We start from the raw sequence: 24,327 nt of genomic DNA, 5'->3' as shown, positions 1-24,327 counted from the left end.
GATAAGGTCCATTACAAAGAGTAGAAATCAAATACATGGCTAGAGGGAGGTACTGTACTTCTGTACTCCCAGAATGGCTCCTCAAGGCCACTCCTAGCAGGGCACAACTAAATGCACTAAGGTGTAGTGGGAGCAAAACAAGTCACTAGCTGACCCCAGCAGTATGGAGGCACAGAGATGGCACCCAGCCACCTTTGTCACCAAGCTCAGTCTTGCACTGAGTGCAGTGCAGATGGATGTGAGCATCGGGCCCTTTTCCATGGGAAGGAAACTCCACAAGATTTCCTGTGCCGTTCTCATATTTAGAATGAAGAACTTGTAAGCTACAAAGAATTTAGCTGCTGCTCTTGTCTTAACTCCTCGAGCATGGCACAGAGGTACGATGAGAGGAACCTAGTTAGTTACTTTATGTATGGCCATTGAAACTGAGTAGAAAACTCCGGTATTCTGTGTACACTACATCTCCAGCCATGGATATGTGCTGAAAATTCCCAATGGAGATGCAAACTGCTGTTTTGTTCCAAATTAGAAAATGTCTTCCCCTCACCTTCCCTATTCACTTTGCTCCCGCCTCCAGATATTTATTGTCCCCATCCCATTCTCCCTCATTCTCTCACTCCCCAGTGTCTCTGGTCACCATTGCTTTGTGAAGTCAAATGGGTAGTGACTGTTCAATCACCTCTTCTGCCTTTAGAGATGGAGTCAGCACTGGTAGGCAGTCAGCTTTGTGCCACCCACTAGGTAAACTCCCTCTTCACTGGCTGAGGCAAATCCCTACACAACTGGGGCTGGCCACACGGGAGTTCACACTGGCCGTGGTTTGTGGGACTGAGGTTATGCCTGTTCTGTAGGCTGGTGTGCCTGGATGGGGGCAGGGCTCATCCTGTTCTGTGGCAGTAGTAATAAGAGAGTTGAGCCCCACACACAGAGCTGTGGTGGTTTTTTGTGCAGGGTTGCAGGAAGCTTGTGGCACTGTGTAAAATCCCACGTGGCACAGTAATAGCGGCCGCTGTCTGTCTCTTCCAGCTTATGCACGAACAAGATGCAGGTGCTTTGTCTCCCATAGGCTAAGAATTTCTCCTTGGGGAAGGCTGCCTCTCGCTGTAACTCCGACCCAGAGAGAGTGAGGTACAGCAGCCTCTGTGGGGCCTCTCCAGCTGCGGCTCGGTACCAGTGGATGTAGGTAGAGTCTGATCCACCAAACACCTTGCAAGTGAATTTGGCAGAGCTGCCTTGAAGTGGCTGCTTTGTGACTGAGATCTGCTCCTGCTCCAGGTGAATGGCCCACAGAACAGCTGGAAGGCAAAAAGAGAGAAAGCAGCCATGAGGAGACAGCACCTAGACATTTCCCTCTTCCAAGAACAGTAATATGTACATGGCCTTGCCACCTGTAAGTTCTTGAGGAATGTACATGGGTTTGATTATCCATTGCTTTGCAGTTTGTGCAGCCATTTATGTAAATGTGAGGGCAAAATGGGTAAAGCCTCTCTCTAGTGAGTTAACAATTTCTGTTTACACCTGGGGAAAGATGGTGTGAACAATTACACAAGGTACAGGCAGTGAAGAATCAGACCCTTTATCTGTGAGAAACCATCCAGGATTACGAGTCCCGATTTCCCCATTTCCATACACCAGTTTTATTTCAGTGCAATGCTACCGGTTTGATTGGGATTGCCCCAGCATTAAAACTGTGTTATTGCACTGGAGATTCAGGCACATGTTGCTGTATGTGTGTGTGTGTGTGTGTGTGTGTGTATATATATATATATATAAATATATATATATATATGTAGTTAACAATAAATAAGAGAGAATAAAACAATTAACTACAGCTAATGTGTCCAGTAAACTTACCAGGGAAGAAGCAAGCAAAGAGGGCTTCCAGACATCCCACCATCTCTCCGTAGCTTGCAGCAGTTTTTCAGGAAGGAATGTTATTGAAGTTAATGGTGCTCAATTTTATCAAAAGAAAAATACTGTTACCCAGTCCTGACTGAAGAAAGCAAGAAATGAAGTTGTTGCTTCTGTTTTTACTGTATTGGCTAGTTTCCTGTTGGGTTGGGGGTGAGGAGAAGGAGGGAGAGTGAGTGAGTGAGTGCGTGAGAGAGAGCCACTAACCATTTTAGGTTCTTAGGTCCAGATCCTAATTCAGTGAAAAGGATGATTTCAGTGGAAGTTAGGAGATTAAATACCTCTGAGAATTTTGGCCTTAGTGCATTCTCCTCCCATGGAAAAAGACATCCACGTAGTGAATTGTAGTGCACGCTCCCACCATTAATGCTCTGTGGTTAAGGCACTAAACCAGGACTCAGGAGGTCTGAACTCAATTCACAGCAATGCAAAAAACTCAATGCATGACCATAGGCAAGTTACTAAGAGCCTGATTTTCAGAGGTGCAGAGTATCCACTGCTTCTGTCGACTTCTGCTGGAGGGAAAAGTGCTCAGCTCTTCTTGGAAATCTGACCCATAGGTCTCATTTTACAGATGGAGGACAGAAGATTATCATTTCCTTTTATGTCTTGTCTATTTAGACTATAACCTCTTTGAGGCTCTCGCTGTGGTCTAGAGCATCTAGCATAGTGGGATCCCTCTCTTTCAGCTGGGGCCTGTAGGCCCCAAATCATGAAAATATCAATTTTACTATTATATTGGAAACATCAAAGGCCCTAATCAGGATTAGGGTCCCACTGTCCTAGGTGGTGTTCAGATGTGCAAAAAGGCATGGCTCCTGCCCCAAACAATTTACCATCTAATAAGAAAGTTATATCCCTCTCCTTCCATCCTTCATATGGAATCAAATAAACCTGAATACATCATTTGTAAAACTCTTAGCGCAGGGAATATTTTCATCACATGATTATACAGTTCCGAGCACGAAGAGGTCTCCGTCAGTTTGGGTGCTACCTCAATAGAAATAATATTACTATATTTGCATTTTAAAAATGTAACTAGATAAAAAATGTCCTGTTGCAATTGAAAGAAAGAACTGCAAGCACTTGGGTGTTCAACAGATACATACGCAAAGAAAGAAGCAAAGAAAGCAGGCCCTACTCTGATGGCCTCAGTGCTGTCAGAGTCCGCATTACTCTGTTCAGTGCTCAGATACCATGGTGATGGACATTTTAGGAATGCCTTACTCAGACAAACAGCTACCTAAATAGATTAGATCAAAAATAGCTACAATATAGAAAGATCACTGAATTACCAATGTAACATAAAGTGGATGTGCAGCCAACCTGCTCACTAGGAATTTGATAAGTGGCAAGGAAGCTCCCCACGACTTCCTGGAAATGTCAATGCCCTTCCCTTGTTTGGTTTGAAGAGCTTGAAAGTGGTCAGGAATTGTACTGCTTCTCTTGCATTAATCCATTGAGGGCTTCTCTGGGTGTGTATAACACGCAGTAAAGTTAGTTCTGTTACGTTTCGTTGTCTACCCTCGACCGCTGCTGCCATGGCCAGAGAATTCCTGTGTGTACTAGTGCAGAGATCCTCAACCTTTTTTTTTTTTTCCCCCCTGAGGTGCCCCCCCCCATGCTATAAAAACTCCACGGCCCTCTTGTGCCATAACAATTAGGTTTCTGCATATAAAAGCCAGAATTGGCATTAGGGGGTAGCCAGCAGTGCAATTGCCTGGGGCTTTATGCCTCAGAGGCCCCCAGGAAGCTAAGTTTCTCAGGCTTTGGCTTCAGTCCAGGTGGAAGGGGTCAGAGCCCCAGGCTTCACCCCCAGGCGGTGGGACTTCAGCTTTCTGTCCTGGGACCCAGCGAGTCTAACACTGGCCCTGCTTGGCCGACCCCCTGAAACCAACTTGCGGCCCCCCAGGGGTCCCTGGACTACTGGTTGAGAACCACTGTACTAGTGCACCCACCATTGCTGAGTGTGAAACTGGGGCAAAACTGGTTCTAAAGGCTTGTCTGTGTTAGTGTAATGCCATGTCCCTGAGTGGGTTGTCAGAATCAGGGACTGAAAGCATGAGCTCAAAGAGCCAGCAATGTTAGCCAAGGCTGTAGCAGGCTATTCAGTCTCTTTCTGTTGCCCAACCATGGCTAGCGGGAGATAAGAGCATCACACTGAGGGGGTTCAATCAGTACATCTCCGTACCTTTGTCTACCATTGTTCGCTTGGCCAGCAACGTTGCAGATCCAGGGATGGTGACAGCGGTAGGAGAGAGAGAGCACAGTGGATGAGGTGTTTTTACACTACATGATTTAGACCTGGTTTGAATATGGTTAAACAGTGAGATAGCAATGCACCTGCACCCCGTGTATGCTAGTGCTCTGATCATTGCTAAAAACTCTCAGTGGTGATGAATTAAGTGACTTGCTGATGTGAGCAAACTAGAAATTCTCTTCCCCCTTGTCTTCCCCATTCACTTACCCCAAATCCTCTGCAGTCTTTTATCCTCCCCACCCTGTTGTGTCTTACTCTCTCCCCCAAAACCTTTATCATTCTCAAGTCACCTCTCTTGTGATGTGATTATTTAACAATTGCTTGGTCTGCCTTTAGAGATGGAGCCGGTATTGCTAGACAGACACTGGGGAAGTTGGCCCAGTGCCACTCGCTAGGTAGGCCCCTCCTCCCACTTCCTGGGATGAATGGGCATCAGTGTGGGTGGGTGGAGCTGGGGCAGGAGTCATTGGCTAGGCAGTGTATGTGGGAGAGGCTGTCTGCCCTAGAGAGTGGGCTGAGGGTGGGGCTTGGTGAGCTCTGCTGCAGCAGTAACGTGAGAGCTGAGCCCAGCTCCCCCAGGATGTGGGGTGTGTGTGTGTGGTTTTGTTGTTTTGTGCAGGGCTGCAGGAGGTTTGTGGCACTGTGTATAATCCCATGCGGCACAGTAATAGTGGCCGCTGTCTGCCTTTTCCAGCTTATACACCATCAGTCTGCAGATTTTGCGGCTTTGAAAATAGGCAGTGAGCTTCTCATTGGAGAAGCCAGGCTCCCATCTTGGGTTAGAGTCTGAGTAAGAAAGGTAGAGCAGCCTCTGCAGTGCCCCTCCAGCTGGGGCTCGGTACCAGTGGATATTAGTAGATTCCAACACGCCAGACACTTTGCAGGTGAATTCAGCAGTGGTGCCCACATATGGCTGCTTTGTGATGGAGATTGGTACCTGCTCCAGGTGTATAGCCGATAGCACAACTGGAAGGCAAAAGGAGGGTAAGGAGCAATGAGAAGACAGCAGCTAGAAATAATCCACCTAGATGGAGTAGTAATATCTATCCCAGTGGGCTTCTCTGCTGCCTTTCACCTTGTATGTTCATTTACAAGTGTGCATAGTGAGGGTAATGTGTGTAAATTTCTGCCACAGGTGTGAGTGAGAGGACAATTCTGATCTCGGAATCTTTTCTCTCCCAGTCACAGATGCCAATGACTGCACAAGGTGCAGGGCAGCGGAGAACTGCGGCCCTGGTGTGTGGATTATCTGTAAAGCTCCATACACACTCAGGGGTGCTGAGACTCCAGTCTTAATTCATTGGTTTCACTAGGGTTGCCCTGGAATAAAACTGTTGTAGCTCTGGGGATCCAAGTTCACAATGCTACATATTTAACTAACAATAAATGATAAACATAACTGAGTTCAACGAACTTACATGGCAAGAGGCAAGCGAAGAGAATTTCCAGAAACCCCACCATGTCTCCTGAAATTGTTCTGGCTCCTGAGGAGAAATAAAAGCACAAGAAGTCAATGCTGCTCACTCTTGAGTGACAAATACTCAAATGCTGAAAGAAAAAGGTGGGAGCAGGCTGCCCAGTCCTGAGCAGAAGAGATGAGGTGCTGTCGTTCTCTCTGTATCAAAGAGTTTCCGATTTTATTTAAGAGTGTGAGAGGGGACACGTGTCAGCCCAGTGTGTGAGCCACTAACCAAAAACAAACTCCTCATTGCATTCTCTTCACCCTGTAATAGAGAACTACACAGTCAAACATCTTGATTAGTTGAAGCATACGAACTTTAAATAGGTAATGTTAAAAGAATTCTTAGTCAGTAAAACTGGAAGGGCCAAACCATGTCTTTCTCTCAGAAACTCCACACCAGATCCCTCCATCGCAATAGGCAGGAGGTGCTGTCACTGGAAATAAAACACAAACTCATCCCTTCTTGGGAACATCACTGCCTGCTCACATGCTTCCTCCTTCCCTTTTTTTTTTTTTTTTCAAATGAAATGTAAGACAAAGGTCATGTTAAATTCCCATCATTAAAGATCCCATGGAACCTTTTATAAGAGTAGGAGCCTATGCCCAATGTTCAAAGTATTTATGTGCCTAACTCCAGTTGATTTCAATTGGTGTTAGACACCCGTATATCTGGAAGATGTGGGCCCTAGTGTCTTTGTCAAATTCCAATTTGAGTACTTCCATTCCGCTCAGCTAAACTTCCCCCTGGAGTTTCAGTTGGATATGGTGTAATCCTCACTTCCTCTCCAAGGTCTTGTGTAGGCTCATTAAATTTCACCCCTGAGACAGCTGCATTACATTATAGATAGGCTTGGAAGGATTCGATTTTAACTGGAAAATGGAGGTAAATGTTGATTTCAGTGTATGTGTATGTGTATGTGTGTATATATATATATGTGTGTATATATATATATATATATACACACACACACACACACCCCACAAACAGTATTTCCATTAATGGTAATCAATTTACAGATAGTTAAAGTAAGAGAAGTGCTTCTTGAGAACTTCTTAGTTTGATTTAAGGATATTTACTTTTATATTTTGACATGCGATGTCGACAAGATGTACCTTAACAGTTATAAAGCTTTAACATTTTGAATCTGAACATCTACTGTCACTAAATAATTGTCTGACTCCCGCATAATTTCCTGCAGCTGTAAAAATTAAATTGATAAAATTGCTGAAAAATAAACATTGCTATTAGCTGTCACAATTACAAACAAATAAAAATTGAATTATTCCAAGCCTAAATCTAGGATGAAGTGAGTCCTGGATGTAGTGTATATATCAATTTAGTAAAGGTACACCACCCAATTGAAACACACTTTGCCGTCTGAAGATGCTGTGCCTACTATTGGCCCAGAGCATCCCCTCCTCTGGGAAATCCATGCACAGGAGCTCAAGGAGAGGATGTCCCTCTAAAGATGCCCTCACTGAATTTCTTGCACATTATCCATTTGGCGGGGAGGGGGAAACTATATGGAAACAGCTATGGGGGCCCACCTGTCCCCAGGCTGAGAGGGGCTTCCCAAGGTTCATTATAGGAGAGGCAGGGCCATTTGATTGGAGTCCCATCTCCCTAGCAGCCCTCCCCTCAGCTCCCTGGCAGTGCCATTCTATTGAACTCTGGGAGGCAAAAAGGTGGGTTATACACAAAATGGCACAGGCTGGAGCTAACTTGAAATCAGACACTATTCTGCATTTCCCTTGCCGTGATAAAAGAGCCAGGATTATAGAGGAGAGAGAGAGAGAACTTGCTTATTTGGGTTGTTACTACCCTTTCCTAATTCTCTCCTTCCTTTTCCTTTTTTCCCTTCCCCGACATATGATGCTAGACAACTAAGGCTGTGTGTAAACTATGTTGCTGAATACTGACTTATGAAGAGTGCTTTATATGGGAGAGTCAGTTTGTGTTATATGTTTTGTGGAACTAAAAGGGTCACTATCGGACAGATGTGAGCCAATATTTGGGGGTCAGCTGCTGGGTAAAAAGTGGGGAGGAGGGAGATTTTTACATACTCTAATGTGAATAAAATGAGAACAATTTTGTTTGTGATTAAAAGCATTCTTTTGCACTGCTTGCAACTCAAACATTGCAGCTTGGGGCCAGGGCACGTAAACCAAGAAGTGAAACTAAGTAATTTGTGTTCCTTGTCCAAGTGGAAACAAACAGAAAAAGTAAATTCTAAGAAAACTGGGAGCATAAATTGGGTTTATGGCTGCTTTGCATCGCCAAAGTAGTGACACGCTCTCTGAGCAGCAGAGTGAATTGGGCAGTAGATTTAAACATTGCTTTCATTATTGTGAAATGATGATTTGAGTTAGTTTTTACCTGTTTCAAATAAATATCAGACTGTTTTTTCCCTGACAGTGCCCCTCAGACCAAATCAGCTATATGCTGCTAGTTATTCATTGCAGAATTGCAAAGGGGAGAGAGTATGGTTTGATTTCTGGTGTATGTTTTAATATGCATGTGTTTCCCAAGGTGATTTGCTATAATGTGTGATACTCCATGTGCATTGAGTAATATACTTTTATTTGTCTGCAGGTCTAAATAGCCAGTTACTGTACATGCAACAAATTCAAGCTTCTGCTACCCTCTCGTGGTGATAAAGGAGTAAAACTCTTGGGAATCAGTTTGAATAGGCTAGTAATGAAATATGAAGAGAGGTGGTTTCTCTAACTGTAGCTGACAATTTTCTGTAATGTTACATTATCTCAATCACTCTTTCTTTAGTGATTTTTTAAAAGACATAGATGAAGTGATTTTTTTTTTTTTAGTGCACATTCATGCCAGGAAAGTACATGAAGAATGAAGTTTGTAATTCCAGTGTTGGGAAAGTGCTGTACCCAGGATAGAGGAGAGCCTATTGTGAAATATGCACAGACCGCTATAGGCCAAATGCTGATTGTACTTACAAAGGTGTAAGACCACGGCTGGCTCTGGCATTGCCTGTATGTAACTGGTGTCAGAATTTGGCATAATTCTAATGAGCTGGTGATTGTACTATACATCCAACAGTGATATTCCTGTAGCTGACATTATTTTCTAGGGCAGATTCTGCCCTTCATTACAGCACATGTTTATCCCCATTGAGTTCAAGACAATGATGTAATTTTGAGTAGAATTTGATCCACTGTTCTATTAATCTGTAAAACACCTTGCTTACAGGATGTATGCCAGCATCTCCTTCCTGATCTCTAATGGTGGTGGTGGTAGTTTGTTATAAAATACATATGCGTCTTGAAAACCTGTTAACCTCCTCTTTTACAGGGTGACTTACCTCTGCAGAGTACTGGCATTCTATCTACTCCTGTAGGTATGATACACACAAATGAACATGGAGCTGAAGCTTGCACTGACATACTCAAGGTTAGTTTATGGGTATGTCTACACTACGAAATTAGGTCGAATTTATAGAAGTCGTTTTTGTAGAAAGCAGTTTTATACAGTTGATTGTGCGTGTCCCCACACAAGTGCTCGAAGTGCATGTAGTCGGCGGAGTGTGTCCACAGTACCGAGGCAACCGTCGACTTCCGGAGCATTGCACTGTGGGTGGCTATCCCACAGTTCCCGCAGTCTCTGCCGCCCATTTGAATTCTGGGTAGAAATCCCAGTGCCTGATGGGACTAAAACATTGTCGTGGGTGGTTCTGGGTACATATCGTCAGGCCCCCGTTCCCTCCCTCCCTCCGTGAAAGCAAGGGCAGACAATCGTTTTGCGCCTTTTTTCTTGAGTTACCTGTGCAGACTCCATACCACAGCAAGCATGGAGCCCGCTCAGCTCACTGTCACCGTATGTCTCCTGGGTGCTGGCAGACGTGGTACTGCATTGCTACACAGCAGCAGTTAATTGCCTTTTGGCAGCAGACAGTGCAGTATGACTGGTAGCCGTCATTGACATAGTCCTGGGTGCTCTTTTAATCGGGCGCCTGGGCAAACATGGGAGTGACTCAGCCAGGTCATTTCCCTTTTAAGTTTCATCTCGTGGCGATTCAGGCCTACCGGCAGTGCGCTGTCTTTTAACCTCCAGCCAGCAGAAGATGATGGCTAGTCATCATATTGCACCTTCTTCTGCACAGTCTGCAGCCAGCAAGATGTATAAAGATAGATGAAGTGGCTCAAAACAAAAAATAGACCAGATTTGTTTTGTATTCATTTTCTCCTCCCTCCCGCTGTGAAATCAATGGCCTGCTAAACACAGTTTTGAGTTCTATCCTTGAGGTTTTGAGTTCTATCCTTGAGGGGGCCATTCAGTTTCTCGCAAAGCCACCCCCTTTGTTGATTTTAATTCCCTGTAAGCCAACCCTGTAAGCCATGTCGTCAGTCGCCCCTCCCTCCGTCAGGGTAACGGCAGACAATCGTTCCGCGCCTTTGTTCTGTGCAGACGCCATACCATGGCAAGCATGGAGCCCGCTCAGATCACTTTGGCAATTAGGAGCACATTAAACACCACACGCATTATCCAGCAGTATATGCAGCACCAGAACCTGGCAAAGCGATACCGGGCGAGTAGGCGACATCAGCGCGGTAATGTGAGTGATGAGGACATGGACACAGACTTCTCTCAAAGCAGGGGCCCTGGCAATGTGGGCATCATGGTGCTAATGGGGCAGGTTCATAGGGTGGAACGCCAATTCTGGGCTCGGGAAACAAGCACAGACTGGTGGGACCACATAGTGTTGCAGGTCTGGGACGATTCCCAGTGGTTGCAAAACTTTCGCATGCATAAAGGCACTTTCATGTGTAAGCAGTGTCAGGATGAGCTCCACCCTGACATCTGGTGGTGAGGTGTGGCAAGTTGTGGAAAAAAATTTCAGGGGCCGATCTCATTTGCATAGGCACACCCACCCCGCCTAGACTGAGGCCATAGCTACCCAAATGGTCACTTTGGCTGCTGTGGGATCCCCAGTGTCTCTGTTATGGGGCAGGAAGAATAAATTGTTATTACCCTGATTATGGGAACTGTGCTTGGAACTGTACTTGGCCTTTTGTTATGATGGACGGACTCACCATCAACTAAGTAGCACTCGCTAGGCAAGGGTCATGGGTTCCAAAACTGTGTGAATTGAGAGAGGCTGGGGACAAGTATTAGTACTTGGTGGCATGGGCCCCTTGGTGAGGGCCTTACATGCTAATTGCACTTCCTCCTCTCTCCACTGTGGAATATCAGAGCTAATTTTGATTTCATTAGAAGTCTAGTTACAGGCTGCTGAGCTCACTTTGGGCTAACAGTGCACCAGCACTGAGGTTCCCCTACTACAAGCTGAATTCACCAAAGAGCTGAACTGACTAAGAGCTGAAATCACTGAGCGTTGTGTTAAGTGGTGGGGGAGCCTGAAGATATATTGTGGAGCAGTTTGCGGGACGGCTGGAGTGCCTTGTGGACAGGCTGGGGGAGCAGTTCGTAGGACGGCGGGAGCTGTTGGTGGGATGCGGAGCAGTTTGTGGACCGGCTGGTGGAGCAGTTCATGGGACGGCGGGAGCTGCTTGTGGGCCGCGGAGCGGAGCTGAGCGAAGGAGTTTGTGGGGCGGCTGGTGGAGCGGAGCGGAGGCTTATGGAGCTGTGGGGCGGTCAGCTTCAGATCATGTAAGGTGCCTCTTACCCCCGTCCCATCTCCACCCAGGGTGGGAGGTAAAGCTCCGCAGATAAACTTTCGAACTCTGGGGCTGCCCTGACCAGGGACAGAGACTTTTGGGTCATTGGACTTTTGGGACTTTGGGTGATTTGGGGTTGCTGGACTCAAGAACCAAAGGGAAAGGGGCATGCCCCAATTTGCTTGAGGTGGGGTTTTTTTTGCTCATGGGTTGTGTTATGAATCCTGTTGGTGGTGTTTCCCCAACATAATGCCACATTGTTTCTCTCTGTTATTAAAAGGCTTTTTGCTACACTCAGACTATGTGCTTGCGAGAGGGGAAGTATTGCCTCTTAGAGGCGCCCAGCGGGGGTGGTATATATTTGTCCCAGGTCACTGGGTGGGGGCTCGAGCCGGTTTGCATTGTGTTATTGGAATGGATCCCCTAGATATTGAACCCGGCCCTTGTTGCTGCCAATCTGACGGGCAGAAGGGTTACATTTTTGGGGGTTCGTCCGGGATCCATTCCAATAACACAATGCAAATGTGAAAGTTCTGTTTGTTTCTCCATGATGAAACCCACCGCCCCTTGGTTCACTCTACTGCCCTGTAAGCTAACCACCCTCCCCTCCTCCCTTCGATCACCGCTGTCAGAGGCAATAAAGTCATTGTTGCTTCACATTCATGCATTCTTTATTCATTCATCACACAAATAGGGGGATAACAACCAAGGTAGCCCAGGAGGGGTGGTGGAGGAGAGAAGCACCAGGAGGGGTGGTGGTGGAGGAGGGAAGGACAAGGCCACACAGCACTTTAAAAGTTTAAAACTTTAAAACTTATTGAATGCCAGCCTTCTGTTGCTTGGGCAATCCTCTGGGGTAGTTTTAGTTGTGTTTAGTTCCTGTAATCACATGGGTCTGTTGTGGGGGTGTCTTTCTATTCCATGCAACAATTTGGCTTTATGTAAGTGGACAGTTGCCCCCTTACTCACATTCAGTGGGGGTGTTTTAGTTGCTAGCTCCCAATACTAAAAAGGGGGAAGGGTCAATGGGGAAGGGTCAATGGGGAATCAGGACCCTGAGACTGCCAGTCCCCAGGAACAATGGAGAGAGGCCAATGCTCCAGCATGAATGACAGGGTGGGCAGGCTAATCAGGGAGTCAGGAGGCCAGGGAGGTCCCGTCCTCCGTGTGAGCTGGATTTGCCTGGATCAGACAGAGTGGGGCCGAGCTAAGGAGAAAACAGGGGCCCAAGCTAAGCTGGGGAGCAGAGTTGTGCCAGATCCAGAGGGACCAGAAAAGTAGCCCAGAGAGAGCAGACCCTGTCCTGGGAGCAGAGCTGCAGCCCCAAGGCCAGAGGCACAGCCCAGAGAGAGCAGACTTGCCCTGGGAGCAGAGCTGCAGCAACCAGAGCCAGAGGGGCCAGAAAAGCAGCCCAGGAAGCAGGTCAGTGCTGGGAGCAGAGTCACAGAAGCAGCCTGGGAGCAGAGCTGTAGCAACCAAAGACAGAGAGGCCAAAGAAGCAGCCAGGGATCTGGAGGCAGAGCAGCAGTGCAGAGACAGAGTGATGGAGCTGGAGCTGGGGCTGGATCAGTCTGGAGCTCGGTGCGGTGAGCAGCTGGGGAGAGCAAGGGGGACCCCGGGCAGCGGGCCCAGCACAGGGAGACACCTCAGCCAAAAGGCTCTGCAGGCCAGGCTTGGATCATAACCCCGACAGGGCAGGGGGCGACACTGGGAAGAAGGATCCTACCACTTAGAGCCTGAGAGCGTGTGGCCACCACCAGAGCAAGTGTCCAACCCACAGCATCCCTGCAGCACAGCCAGGGCCTGAGAAGAAGGCCTGGGACTTACAAGGAACAGACTGTGAACTGCCCTGACATTCCAGAGACACTGTTTGTGATGTTCCCTGCCACAGAGCGGGTTGATGTGTTTCCTTTAACCTTTCCCATTTTTCCTTATTCTTTTTAAAATTAATTGTTAATTAAATAACTTGCATTTGCTTTAACTTGCATGCAATGGTCAGATAAGTGCCCAGGGCAGAGAGAGTACCCCGGAGTGGGGACACCCTAGCCCCCATCTTAGGTGACCACAGCAAGGTTGGGGGTTGAGCCCCCCAGGAATCCTGGGCCCAGCCTCGTTGGGGTTACCAGGACTCTGCCAGACAGGAGAGTGGAAGGGGAGCCCTCGAGGGCAGGGAGGCCACTGGGTAAAGGAAGTGGGAGCAAAGACTCAGACCCTTTCACTAGCCCACTTCACCGGGGTAGTGCAGAAGCCAGGAAAGTTCCCCACAATAGTGGGCCTATTCCCCTGCTTACATTTACTTATTAAGTAACATCTTCCTGTCATCAGTGATTGATTGCTCTAAGCACGTACTGCTGGATAATCAAATCAACATTGATACTGGTGTTTTTTTAAATACGAATAATTTTGTTCTTGAGCTTTTGATGAACTTAACCAGTAAAAAGCCAAACCAGTCTCAAAGTGCGTGGTGTAAATAGCTGACTTGTGTGCGGTGGCAGTGTGAGGGCCAAGGAATCTGGTTCAAACACTGCGGAAGCAGGTGAATCAGGGAGGGGGAGTGGTGTTGCTCCTGTGACTCCCCCTACCTGTGCTGGGAGGAGCAAAGAGGAGAGGAGTGGGAAGCTAGCAGAACTAGCAGCCAAGGCCTACTCCCTCGCCAGCCACATTTGATTAACTAAAAGGCACCGTAATGACATTATCCTCTACCTATTTGGGCCCTGATCCAGCCAGGTACTTAAGCACATGCCCATCTTTAAGCACAGGAACAGTCCCTTTTGATTTCAGTACTTAAAGATTAGCACTTCAGTCAAACAATCAATGTCTCTGAACTGGAAGCTGTGCAACCCTATTAGCACAGGTCTGTGTCCTGAACAGTTTACCCTCCCCCACCTCAGAGCTGATCTCTGGGGAGAGGAGGGAAAGCAAATGGACATCTAATTTGTTTACAAAAATTAATGTAAAGGTAAGGGCTGAAGACCAGATACAGCTACCTAGTACAGTGTATATTTGTATCTTAGACTATATGTTACTCCCCTGCCAGTTATACTTTCAAGCCCACCTGGTGCATAATCAATGCACAGTAATGGGAGGCCCATTAGGTCTTTCAAGGGTTCATGTTATTCAGACTTAGAAATTATCGCTGTTATGGAAGGTTACTAGACTCAGCATGTGCTATTGCTCCAGCATAAATAAGTCATTAGAGAAATTGAGATACAAGGGGTTTGTGTTCCAGTGATGCAGAGCCTGAAATGCAGCAGCTCACCGAACCCAAGCCTGTGCATTCATCAGAAATATAAAGCAGGATGTCATTCTTAACCAACCTACAGCTGGCAGAAAGTCATTGCAGTGTGCACAGCTTCATAAGAAAGTATTTTCTGGCGTACTCTAGGGCGGGTGTATGTACATTGGACAAAATGTTAAATTTCATGTATCATTTATGGAGCTGCAGACAGGAGAGTGCCACAGAGAAAACTGTGATTGCATAATCACGCTTGAGTACGAAGAAATTGCGTATTGAAAAAATCAGTGTTTGCCATCTACAGAGACACACAAGATTCATATTCACAACCTGCACTTCCTAAAGGGAAAAGCAAAAATCATTATGTATCTGTCCATCTATTTATCACAATAGTGCCCATCACTGTAGTATTTAAGCATCTCCAAAGGTATAACACTTCCTTTTGAGTGGGTTGAAGTTAATGTTTGATTAGAATTGTTTTTGTGGTGGGGTGTGTGGAAGTGAGAGGTTGGGGGTGCTTAATGGGGGGAATTGAAGTCAAAAGAGTTTTGTGTTCAGTTCTAAACACAGTAAGACCTCTGGTCATCCTTCACTCTTGCAGTAGTGAGCCCCATAATCTAGGTCCAGCCCCTGTGAAACGTCTCTCTAGCATTAATCAGCCAACAAGAAGAGACTTGCATGTGTTCTGGTGGAATGTGGCTATCCTGACACATCTTAGTTGCAGAAAGAGGCAATGTCTTAAGTAGGCAGAGCGAATCATATGGAGGGCTTTGAATGTCAGGCCAGAGACTTAACAACTCTTGGTGACATCCTGCGGTGACCCAAGAACCTCTTAGTGCCAACTGGCAGAGAGGGCACAGGGGGTTATAGGAATCCCCTGGGTGTGATGTCTACATAACAGTGCACCAAAGGGAGGCACGTGGGGGCTCTACTAGCAGCGAGTAATGCCCCGATCAGCTTAGTCACTGTGAAATGCATGTGCGGGTAATGGTTAAGAACTCCTGTATCTATACTGGAAATTAAAGCCTTGAAGTTAAAAGCAGGTCACCAGGAGGTGTCAAGCCTTTGACAAATTCTGTTTCGGAAGGGGGTGCTCCTGTCTTTTTCTGGTCAGGTGTGTATTGTGCATTGCGTCTCTCACAATGCAAGCCTATCTGCATGCAAAGCCAGAATCTAATTTAAAAGTTTGCAAGGTCAGCAAGAGAGGGAAGAACAAGTAGCAGGGGGTTTCCTGATTATGAATAAAGATCAAAGGTCTGCCTTAGGGACACCCCCATCCTGTCTAAGTGTAAGGTCAGTATGGGATTTAAAGGCAGGTCAAGGAAAGACAGAGGCTAGACCAGTGGTTCTTAACCTGCGGCCCAATCAGCACATAGCTGCAGCCATGTGACATCCTCAGGGCCATACAAGTAGTATTGGATGCAGCCCACAATGGTAAATAGGTTGAGAACCACTGGGCTACACTTACGCTCCTTCTAATGGAGCATTTGCTAGCCCCAGGGGAGTCTGCTTCCCACAGCCCCATATATCATCCTCAACATCCCAAGCTTCAGAGGCTTGGATTTCTGAGAGGAAGAAGCCTCTCTCTTTACAGAGCACGAAAGATGAGGCATAGATGACCCCATAAATCCAACTCTAAGGAGTCTCCATGTCCATCAAGGGGTTCAGCTGAGGTTCTGTCTGCGCCTGGTATTGAGCCTCCGGTACCACACAAGAAGCAGTGTGCAGAAAGGTCTTAGAACAGACAGCCCAGGGAGCCAAGAGGCTGCCTACATATGCCCCGGTACCATCACCTCCCTTACAGCAGGGCTCTGAGGCTAAAGAATCTCCACTACAAGTCTCACAGGTAGTGTACTCACCATCTCACAATGCCAGGCCCTGGTACTAACTTGGTCTTCTGGATACTATTGTTAGGGGATATTTTGTCAACTCAGCATTATGCCTAGGCCACTACCACTAACTGGAATATCAGTCACACTTATTGCCAAAAGCAGCTATAAGGCCTTTATAGCAGCCTTAGCATAACCAGGTAGAGGGGGTTGAATGCAAGAAACTCTGCTGCCATCCTGTTGAGCATTCTTTTAAAATTGCTGAAGCATGCAGCTTTCAAAAACAGGAAGTCTAAATATATTTGTTGGTATGTAGAAATACAGCTGCACAACAAATGGCTTGAAATGGCTTGCTTAACAGTTTTGGGTTTTTTTTTAAAAATGTATGTATATATGTTGTTGTAATGCTTAGAAGCATAAAAAGGGCGAAAAGGTCTGGGTTGAGTGGACTATTCTGTGGACTCATCTTAAGACCCTAGGCAGCAGACAGAAGGCTGGTCACCGGAAACCTACCATTGACCACTCAAAGACTACTCCAGACTTTGGGTAATTATAGATTTGGGGTGCTCTAACCTGTTGCTCGTGTGTTTGTGCTTGAGACTGACTAAAGCAAAAGTACTCATGTTTGGTTTATTAGACAGATGTGCTGTGTCTGCATTGATTCATTTCCTGACACTGCCTCACAAAGAGTAAGATTACCAAGAGATTTGGGTTCAGAAAAACTCCAGGTAACATCATAACCCTCCAGATTTTTTTTCCTGGAAGACCTATTTATACCAGAGGTACTGGAGTCTCCTGTGCTATGATCTTCTACCAGGGCCCTTCACTGGCACTGCTCATCTATGTCTGAGGCTGCCCCATTCAGCCCAGTGGATGATTCTTAGTCAGACTCTCAGATCTCAGCACAGGGCTCTCTTTTGGCACCTTACCACCACGTCCTGCAGAGCCAGTATTCTGAAGAAGCTCTTTTGAAATATCACTCCACAGGCTCAGGAAATGGAGAATTCTTTTCCCATTCCACTCCCAATTCCCTGGTGGTGGATGTAACTAATGAAATTAATAGACAAGCCCATTCCAGACCTTCTTCTTGTGGTAAGGAGTCTCACTGTTTAGATTTCCTGAGTAGGAAAAGCTACTCCTTGGCAGCTCTCCTTTTTCGCGTGATACATTTTGCCTACAGGGCTTGGTAGTTTGACTTCAACACACGTTCCAAGTTCACGCATTTTAGTCAACATCTGCTACACAACCAGAGGGAACAATTTCAGGCCTTCATTTCAGAGGGTCAAATGGTATCCAGAACCTCCCTCTGAGCTGTCCTTGAGGCTGCAGAAACAGCCATGATTGTGTAGAGAGCATCCAGGCTCCAGTCTTCCGCTCTCCTCAGAGAGATGCAGGGTTCTCTAGAAGGCTTTCCCTTTGAAGGCCCCTCGCTCTGACACAGACTGCCCCCTCCACACTCTGAAGGACTTAAGAGCTACGTTATGGTTGCTGGGAATTTACGTTCTTGAAACAAAGACAGTTTAGGTCTCAAACATCACCACAATCTAGGCCATTCCAGTACAACCCCCAACAGCCTTTTCCCAGACCTAGATCTCCTACTCTGAAATTCCAAAGATGTGCTACAGAAGGGGATACTCCCCTTTTCTGACATCAGTTGCTCCTCCCTTTTAAAGAAACAGTTTTGACTTCTTAGTTGAGGGCCTCAAGAAACCTCCCTCTCGGGATCACGTGCTGAACAATTCCATCCAACCCTCTTTTGGAAATCGGCTATCCCACTTCCTCCCTGCACACCAATTATATTTGTGGGATGGGTGGATGGCTAAATGAAATTAGGTGTCAAGGGCAATGAACCAGTCTCCCAGATCTAGGGATGAAACTAGAGTGGCTGAAGGTGATTGACGTGGAATACTCTATCCCCTTCCACATGATCTCCCCTCCCTCCCTCCCACACCCCTGCCCTGTCCCTCTTCCAATCTCTCAATCACCCCCAAGAATAGGAGACAGTTTCTCCCAGAATTTGTTGGAAGAGAGTTCTACTCCAACTATTTCCTACTTCTGATGAGGGGCAGAGGATGGGGACCAGGTTTCTTAGATTGATGATTGAACACCTCTATCCTTTCCCAGCACTTCACAATCATGAAGTGATTCACCCTTCACTAATTTCATCCCTAGATCTGGGAGACTGGTTCACCACCCTTGATCTCCAGGATGCCTACTTTCATATAGTTATCTACCAATCCCACAAACATTTCTTACACTTCAAATTAGACTCAGAACATTGAGTACCGAGTCTTTCCTTTCCAGTTTACTGCTGCTTCTAGGTTCTTCTCTCAGCATTGGTTGCCCTTTTTCAACAGTAGGGCATAGCATTATTCCCTGCCTGAACAATTGGCTTCTCAAGGGTCAGTCACCTCTAGAGGTCCAGTCAGCAACCTCCAGGGCTGTAGGCCTGTTTCAGTCTCTGGACCTTTATATTACTTGTAAGAAGTCTACATTGACCCCAGTCCAAAGAATAGACTTCATCAGAGTCACTTTAGACTGCCTAACTACCAATGTCCCCAAAGAGATTATATTCTCCACTCTGTTCAGTCTAATCTCAACAATGCAACATGGCCTGCAAACAACTGCAAGAACGGGTCTAAAACTCGTCCGCATGTCAGCCTCCACGTTCGTCATGCCTCACGTGAGACTGCACCTCAGATGTGCACACCCCAAACAGACAGTCTCTCCACCAGCATCACAGTACTTCAAAGTTCTGGACTCTCTCCGGTGGTGGAAGGAGCCACTAAAGGTCTGTGTGAGAACCCATTCTCAGATCCCCCATCTTCAAAGATTCTCACAACAGATGCTCCTCTTCTGGGATGGCGGGGGAGAGAGGGGAACTCACCTCCAAGGAAAAGTGGTCTGCACAAGATGTCATGCTCCATATCAATATTCTGGAGCTGAGCAATTTTTTACGCATGCCAACATTTCCTTCACATAATACAGAGCCACTCCATCAGTGTGTGTATGTATATATGTATTAACCAACAGGGTAGAGCAAGATCCCAGTCTTATGTGCCGAGTTGCTAAGGCTATGGAACTGGCACATTTCCCCATTAGATAGAAATCTCAGCTGTCTGTCTTCCAGATCTCCAGAATACAATTGCAGACACTTCCTTCAGGGTCACAAATAAAAACTCAATGGTTCTGTCTTCCACAGAATTTGCCAGACTTGAGGCTTAGCAGAAACAGACTTCTTTGCCACTCCCAACAATGTGAAATGCTGTCTTTTCTGCTCCAAGGGAGGATATGGCCACAACTCATTGGGAAATGTCCTCATAACACTGTGGGACTCATATCCTATTGTAGGCTTACCTACCTCTACTCCACAAGACCTTACTCAAATAGTGTCAGGAAAGACTGTCATCCTCCTAGCACTGTCTTGGTCAAGACAAGTGTGGTATTTGAACCTCCTACATCTCTCTGTGGCAATGCCTCTCAGGAAGGAGCTCATGTTGCAAAACCCAGGGACCCTGATCTATCACAACTACTCCTTGAACCTGTGAGCATGGTTCCTAGATTGAACATGGAACTAACCTGTTCAGATATGGTCCAGTCAGTTCTCCTATTTAACAGGAAACCAAGTACTCACAAAACTTACCTTCAAAAGTGGAAATGCTGCTACCACTCCTGGTGTTCCCTTTGCTCTTCCCAAGCCTCAGCTGTTCTGCTCTCCAAAATCCTGTACTGCCTGTTGGCTTTAAAGATGCAAGTTCAATCAATTGGCTCAGAGTACATTTTGGCCATTATAACAGCCTTTCTCTCACCCATCAAAGGCTTCTCAGTCTTTGCCCACCCTACTCAGCTAGATTCCGCAAGGACTTACAAATCTTGTCTCCCCCACCCCCACCCCCCAATACAGAATCTGGCCCCTCAGTTTGGTTCTCTAGGCCCAGAGGAAACCTCCCTTCAAACTGATGTCTACCTGATCTCTCCTTCACCTCTCCCTCAAGACTTCATTCTCCATAGCCATCGCTTCAGCTAGACAGCCATAAGTGCACTATGCTCTCCCATTTGACCCACTCTATGCCACCGTTTATAAAGACAAAGTAACACTGCACCCCATTCTCTCTTTCTCCTGAACTTCTCTTTAGGATACCACATTAATGAAAAGATTTGCCTGCCAGAGTTCTACCCAAAACCTCATACCTCTTAGAGACCAGTCTACATATGCTAGGTGTCAGACCTGTCAAGGTAGAAGGTGAGGGCCCTACTAAGACCTTCTGGGCCTCTCCTAGGCTATTTGGATCATTTGAGAAGAGGATGAAGGATCAACCCATTTCCACTCAGACTTCAAAGGTGGGTTTCGAGTTGCCATCTTAACTTGCTATGAATCTGGTGGGATGCAGCCCCCTCAGAGAGAGAGAGAGAGAAAAAACACATTTCACTCGAGCTCAGTACATATCTACAGCTCTACTGAAGGAGGACCAATAACATAAATTTGTAGGGCTGCAAATTGGCCTTCCCTTCATACTTTTGCCAAGCACTATGCCATCTTACCTGCTTCCAGGGATGATGCTGCTTTTGGTGTCCCAGCACCCTCCTCCCAAGCAGTAACACAGTGAGGAGTTTCCTATGATGGAGCACCCATAGAAACATATACTGATGGAGGAGGAGAGGTTATTTACCTTACAGTAACTTGAGTTCATTAAAGATGGTCTGTTGCTATGGGTGCTCCTCCTGCTCTCCTTCTCAGCTGTGTAGGGTCTGCTTTGCAGTTGAGAAGGAAGTGAGTAGCGGTGGGTTTGCACCTCCCTTATGTCCTTACTTGGAGACAAAAAGTGCTACTCTGTGCAGGCACTGGCTTGCAGACACTGCTTTGCACTATCCACTTGAGACCCCACAGGCACATACCATCCCACAGCAGAGCACCCACAGGGACAAAACATCTAGAAGAACTCAAGTTACTATAAGGTAAGTAACTTTTCTCCTTTAAACCTTCAAAGCTAGCTACTGGAACCCCTTCCTCCCCCCCAATAAAAAAAATTCCCCCTCATTCTAATTTCTCCCTTCCCTCTACTGCAACCCCTGTCTGCATCTAAAGGGCCTTTTAAATACTGCAGCACACATGTTACCACCTTCCACCTCTCCCTACCTTTTTCTCTGTCAGGGAGAGAAAATGGTGATGGACTCCTGCTATTGGACAGATTTTACTCCAGACCTTCTGAGTCCTTCCTGGGTGACCGCAAGCAGTAATAGTGCACAGATAGTTGGATGCCCCTTCATCTGCCTCTGGCAGGGCTAATCTGAAATTAGACTTGTCAGAGGCTGGCACGCTTCAGGCAGGCACCTGAAGCCTTCCTCTGCACCTGTAATTCTGGCTGCCAGCAGCCCATGTACTGCATTGATTTAGATCGGAAAAGGCTCTACTCCAGCAGGAGGAGTTCCCCCATGACATATCAGCCACACTTGGCAGTAACCTGCAGCACATAATCCATATGTAGATACTAGAGTCATTATTAGTGGGTCTTATTATTTCTGGTATCCTGTTGACTTATGAACTGCCATTTTTCTTTTAAAAAGGGAGGCAAAATTGCAACATGAAGAAAATAGTCACAGTATTTATGTGGGGCAAAAGTATCCATGATGGCTGTTTACTCTGGATCAGAGCTTTCCCGTTTTAATATATATGTGCTTTGTATAAGTTCTTGTGTAGGCTACATACCAGATACCAATGGTAGTGAGACCAGCACCAATGGCATTGAAGTAGCCATGGCATGGGACAGTCTCAGATGCACTTAGGACCCCCAAGCCATCAAGTGCACAAAGTACAGTCAGCATTGGTTAAATTAAGACATTCAGCTGATCACTATGTCCTCCTGCCTCTTATCTCCTCTACTGTTCTGAAGCAACAGGGCCTGGAGTCCTCAGTCTCCTTGCTGTCAGGAGATGAGGACAACCGTGGTTCTAGGAAAGAGGTGAGGATGCTCCCTTTAATGCAGGGGTTTTTTTGTTTTGTTTTTACTGTTTTACAGAAAATTAATGAAATGTAGATGTCAAACACCATTTAAAGCAATGCGGGGCATAAGGACATCAAATCTGTGACATACACCAGCAACACTGGGTCTCATTGACCACCTCAAACTTGTGGAAGCAGAATTTGGGGTCTACTGCACCAGACCAAAACGGAGGAACAGTTTTGGTTCCCAAATGAGATCTTTTACTCTGGATCACTCAAAGACAAGGACTTCTAGGCCTGTGGGAGCTACAAGATCAAAAGTCCTAGCAAGTTCACTAATGGATGTGGAACCAGGCGTCAAGAAAAGGAACTCAAGGAACATCCTATATGTTCTTAAAGATACACAGCCCCACAAACAATGCAGTTCATGAAAGATTTTTCTTTCCAAGATTTGGATTCAAAGTACAGTAAATGGACAAAGGATGCAGAGTAGAAAATGTGAACTGCAGTTGTGCATTAACCAAATCCCAGGTAAGCTCCTTCTCTTGTGGTCAGAAACTAATTGGGGCTTAGAGCGCTAAGAAAAATTCATTCTGTTTGAAGAGCAGGTATGAGATGGTTTGTGCTAGAACTCATACATATGGGTGGGTATCTGTTGTGCTGAGTATCTTTTGGGGTGGTGGTGGAAGGGAGAGTAACTGGTAGGATTATATTCATTCCAATTTAACCAAACTTCAAAAAACTCTCAAAAACAGCTTCTTTTGGATCAAAGGTTTATTTTGAATGACACAACACTGAAAAACATAATAGTTTACAGATGACTTCTTGATACAGGATACATTATATACCTTATTTTAAAAGGATCTGTGAAGGTGTGCTGCATAAATACACATAGTGAAAATATATTGTTAGTTTTTGTCCTCCTTAGATATTTTTTGTTTTCATAATTCAGCCAATTAAAGTATAGATTAGCATTATAACCACTCCATCCACACAATCTCAAACTATTGCAGCTAGAAATAGAGGAGACTGAGCCATGCCTTCCAATGTTTTAGCAGCTTTGAACGTGATAGTAATAATTGTTCATCTCAGAATGAAAATTTCACATTACAAACACAGATACTGTATAATGTTTTGGCAATGGAGCAGCTAGCTTTGTTTTGGAACAAAGCTATTGACTGTAATGCCAGACCTGGTAAGAGCAATGCATCTATCAATGATACTACAGAGTTAAAGAACTACAATGGAGGGTAACGTGTTAATGCATATGTATCTGTATGCACTTATATACACACAAGCATATATGTGTATATATGTTCAAAAATAACATTGAAAACCTTTGCAGCAGTTCATTTTTTTAAACACATAATTTAATAATTTGACCTCATTACTAAAGGATTACTAATAAAATCTTCTGTAGTGCAGCAACTCAATACAATACACTTAGTGCAGAGAAGTTAAGGTTCTCGTAGTGAGGAGGCTAATTTTAGATTTCATGGGAAAGGATCAAATACAGGATCACCATAGCTCCGACAAAGCACAAACAAACCTGTTGCCACATACGTGTGAACAAAGAAGGACATTTCTCTTAATACATTTTTTCATATACTGCTTCAGACGAGGCTAGCTTAACTGTTTGCATTCATGCTCATTTGATATGTCTCACCAAGCTTTGTCTGGCACCAGTCTGTAAACCATTAGCAGTTTAACTACAAAAGTGGGTTCCTGTGTTTCAAAGAGATTTAAAAACCTACCAACTGAGCTTCTTATAACACTGTTATGCCTGAGCTGAGAACTACTCCAAGGGCTTTGTGAAGTTCTCTGGGAAAAGTCCCTTATAGGTTACTGCATCTCTGTACTGCAGCCAATCAGATTCTTTAATGCCTGTCAGCCATCCAGCCTCCTGCAAGGTAAAAGGGAGAATTTATAGGCAGACAGCATTTTACAGGTGCAAAGTGGGAGGATGTGGTGAGGTCCTTTTAAAATTCATACTGTGTAATATTAGGGGTGTTTGGGGTGGGGGAGAACCTTCTAACCCCAACAAGC

At 45.8% G+C, this 24,327-nt stretch overlaps 1 protein-coding gene and 1 long non-coding RNA gene across 10 annotated transcripts in view; one reads left to right on the top strand and one right to left on the bottom strand.

Moving 5' to 3' along the window:
• Positions 1-24,327, top strand: part of LOC119565367 — a 61,142-nt gene that overhangs the window by 25,016 nt on the left and 11,799 nt on the right. For all 4 annotated transcript variants that reach the window (XR_006288850.1, XR_005223949.2, XR_005223948.2 and 1 more), the window contains exon 3: positions 22,358-22,812. This is a non-coding gene — a long non-coding RNA (uncharacterized LOC119565367). The remainder of the gene's footprint in view (positions 1-22,357; positions 22,813-24,327) is intronic.
• Positions 23,044-24,327, bottom strand: part of AMPH (amphiphysin) — a 168,389-nt gene continuing 167,105 nt past the window's right edge. For all 6 annotated transcript variants that reach the window (XM_037890027.2, XM_037890026.2, XM_037890028.2 and 3 more), the window contains one exon: positions 23,044-24,184. In XM_037890027.2, the coding sequence (XP_037745955.1) occupies positions 24,077-24,184 (108 nt within the window). In that variant the 3' untranslated portion in view covers positions 23,044-24,076. The remainder of the gene's footprint in view (positions 24,185-24,327) is intronic.

The sequence above is a fragment of the Chelonia mydas genome, chromosome 2 (genome assembly GCF_015237465.2).
Source record: "Chelonia mydas isolate rCheMyd1 chromosome 2, rCheMyd1.pri.v2, whole genome shotgun sequence".
NCBI classification, from domain to species: domain Eukaryota; kingdom Metazoa; phylum Chordata; order Testudines; family Cheloniidae; genus Chelonia; species Chelonia mydas.
Note: the sequence above shows the minus strand (reverse complement) of the source record. Positions and strands in the feature narration are given on the sequence as shown.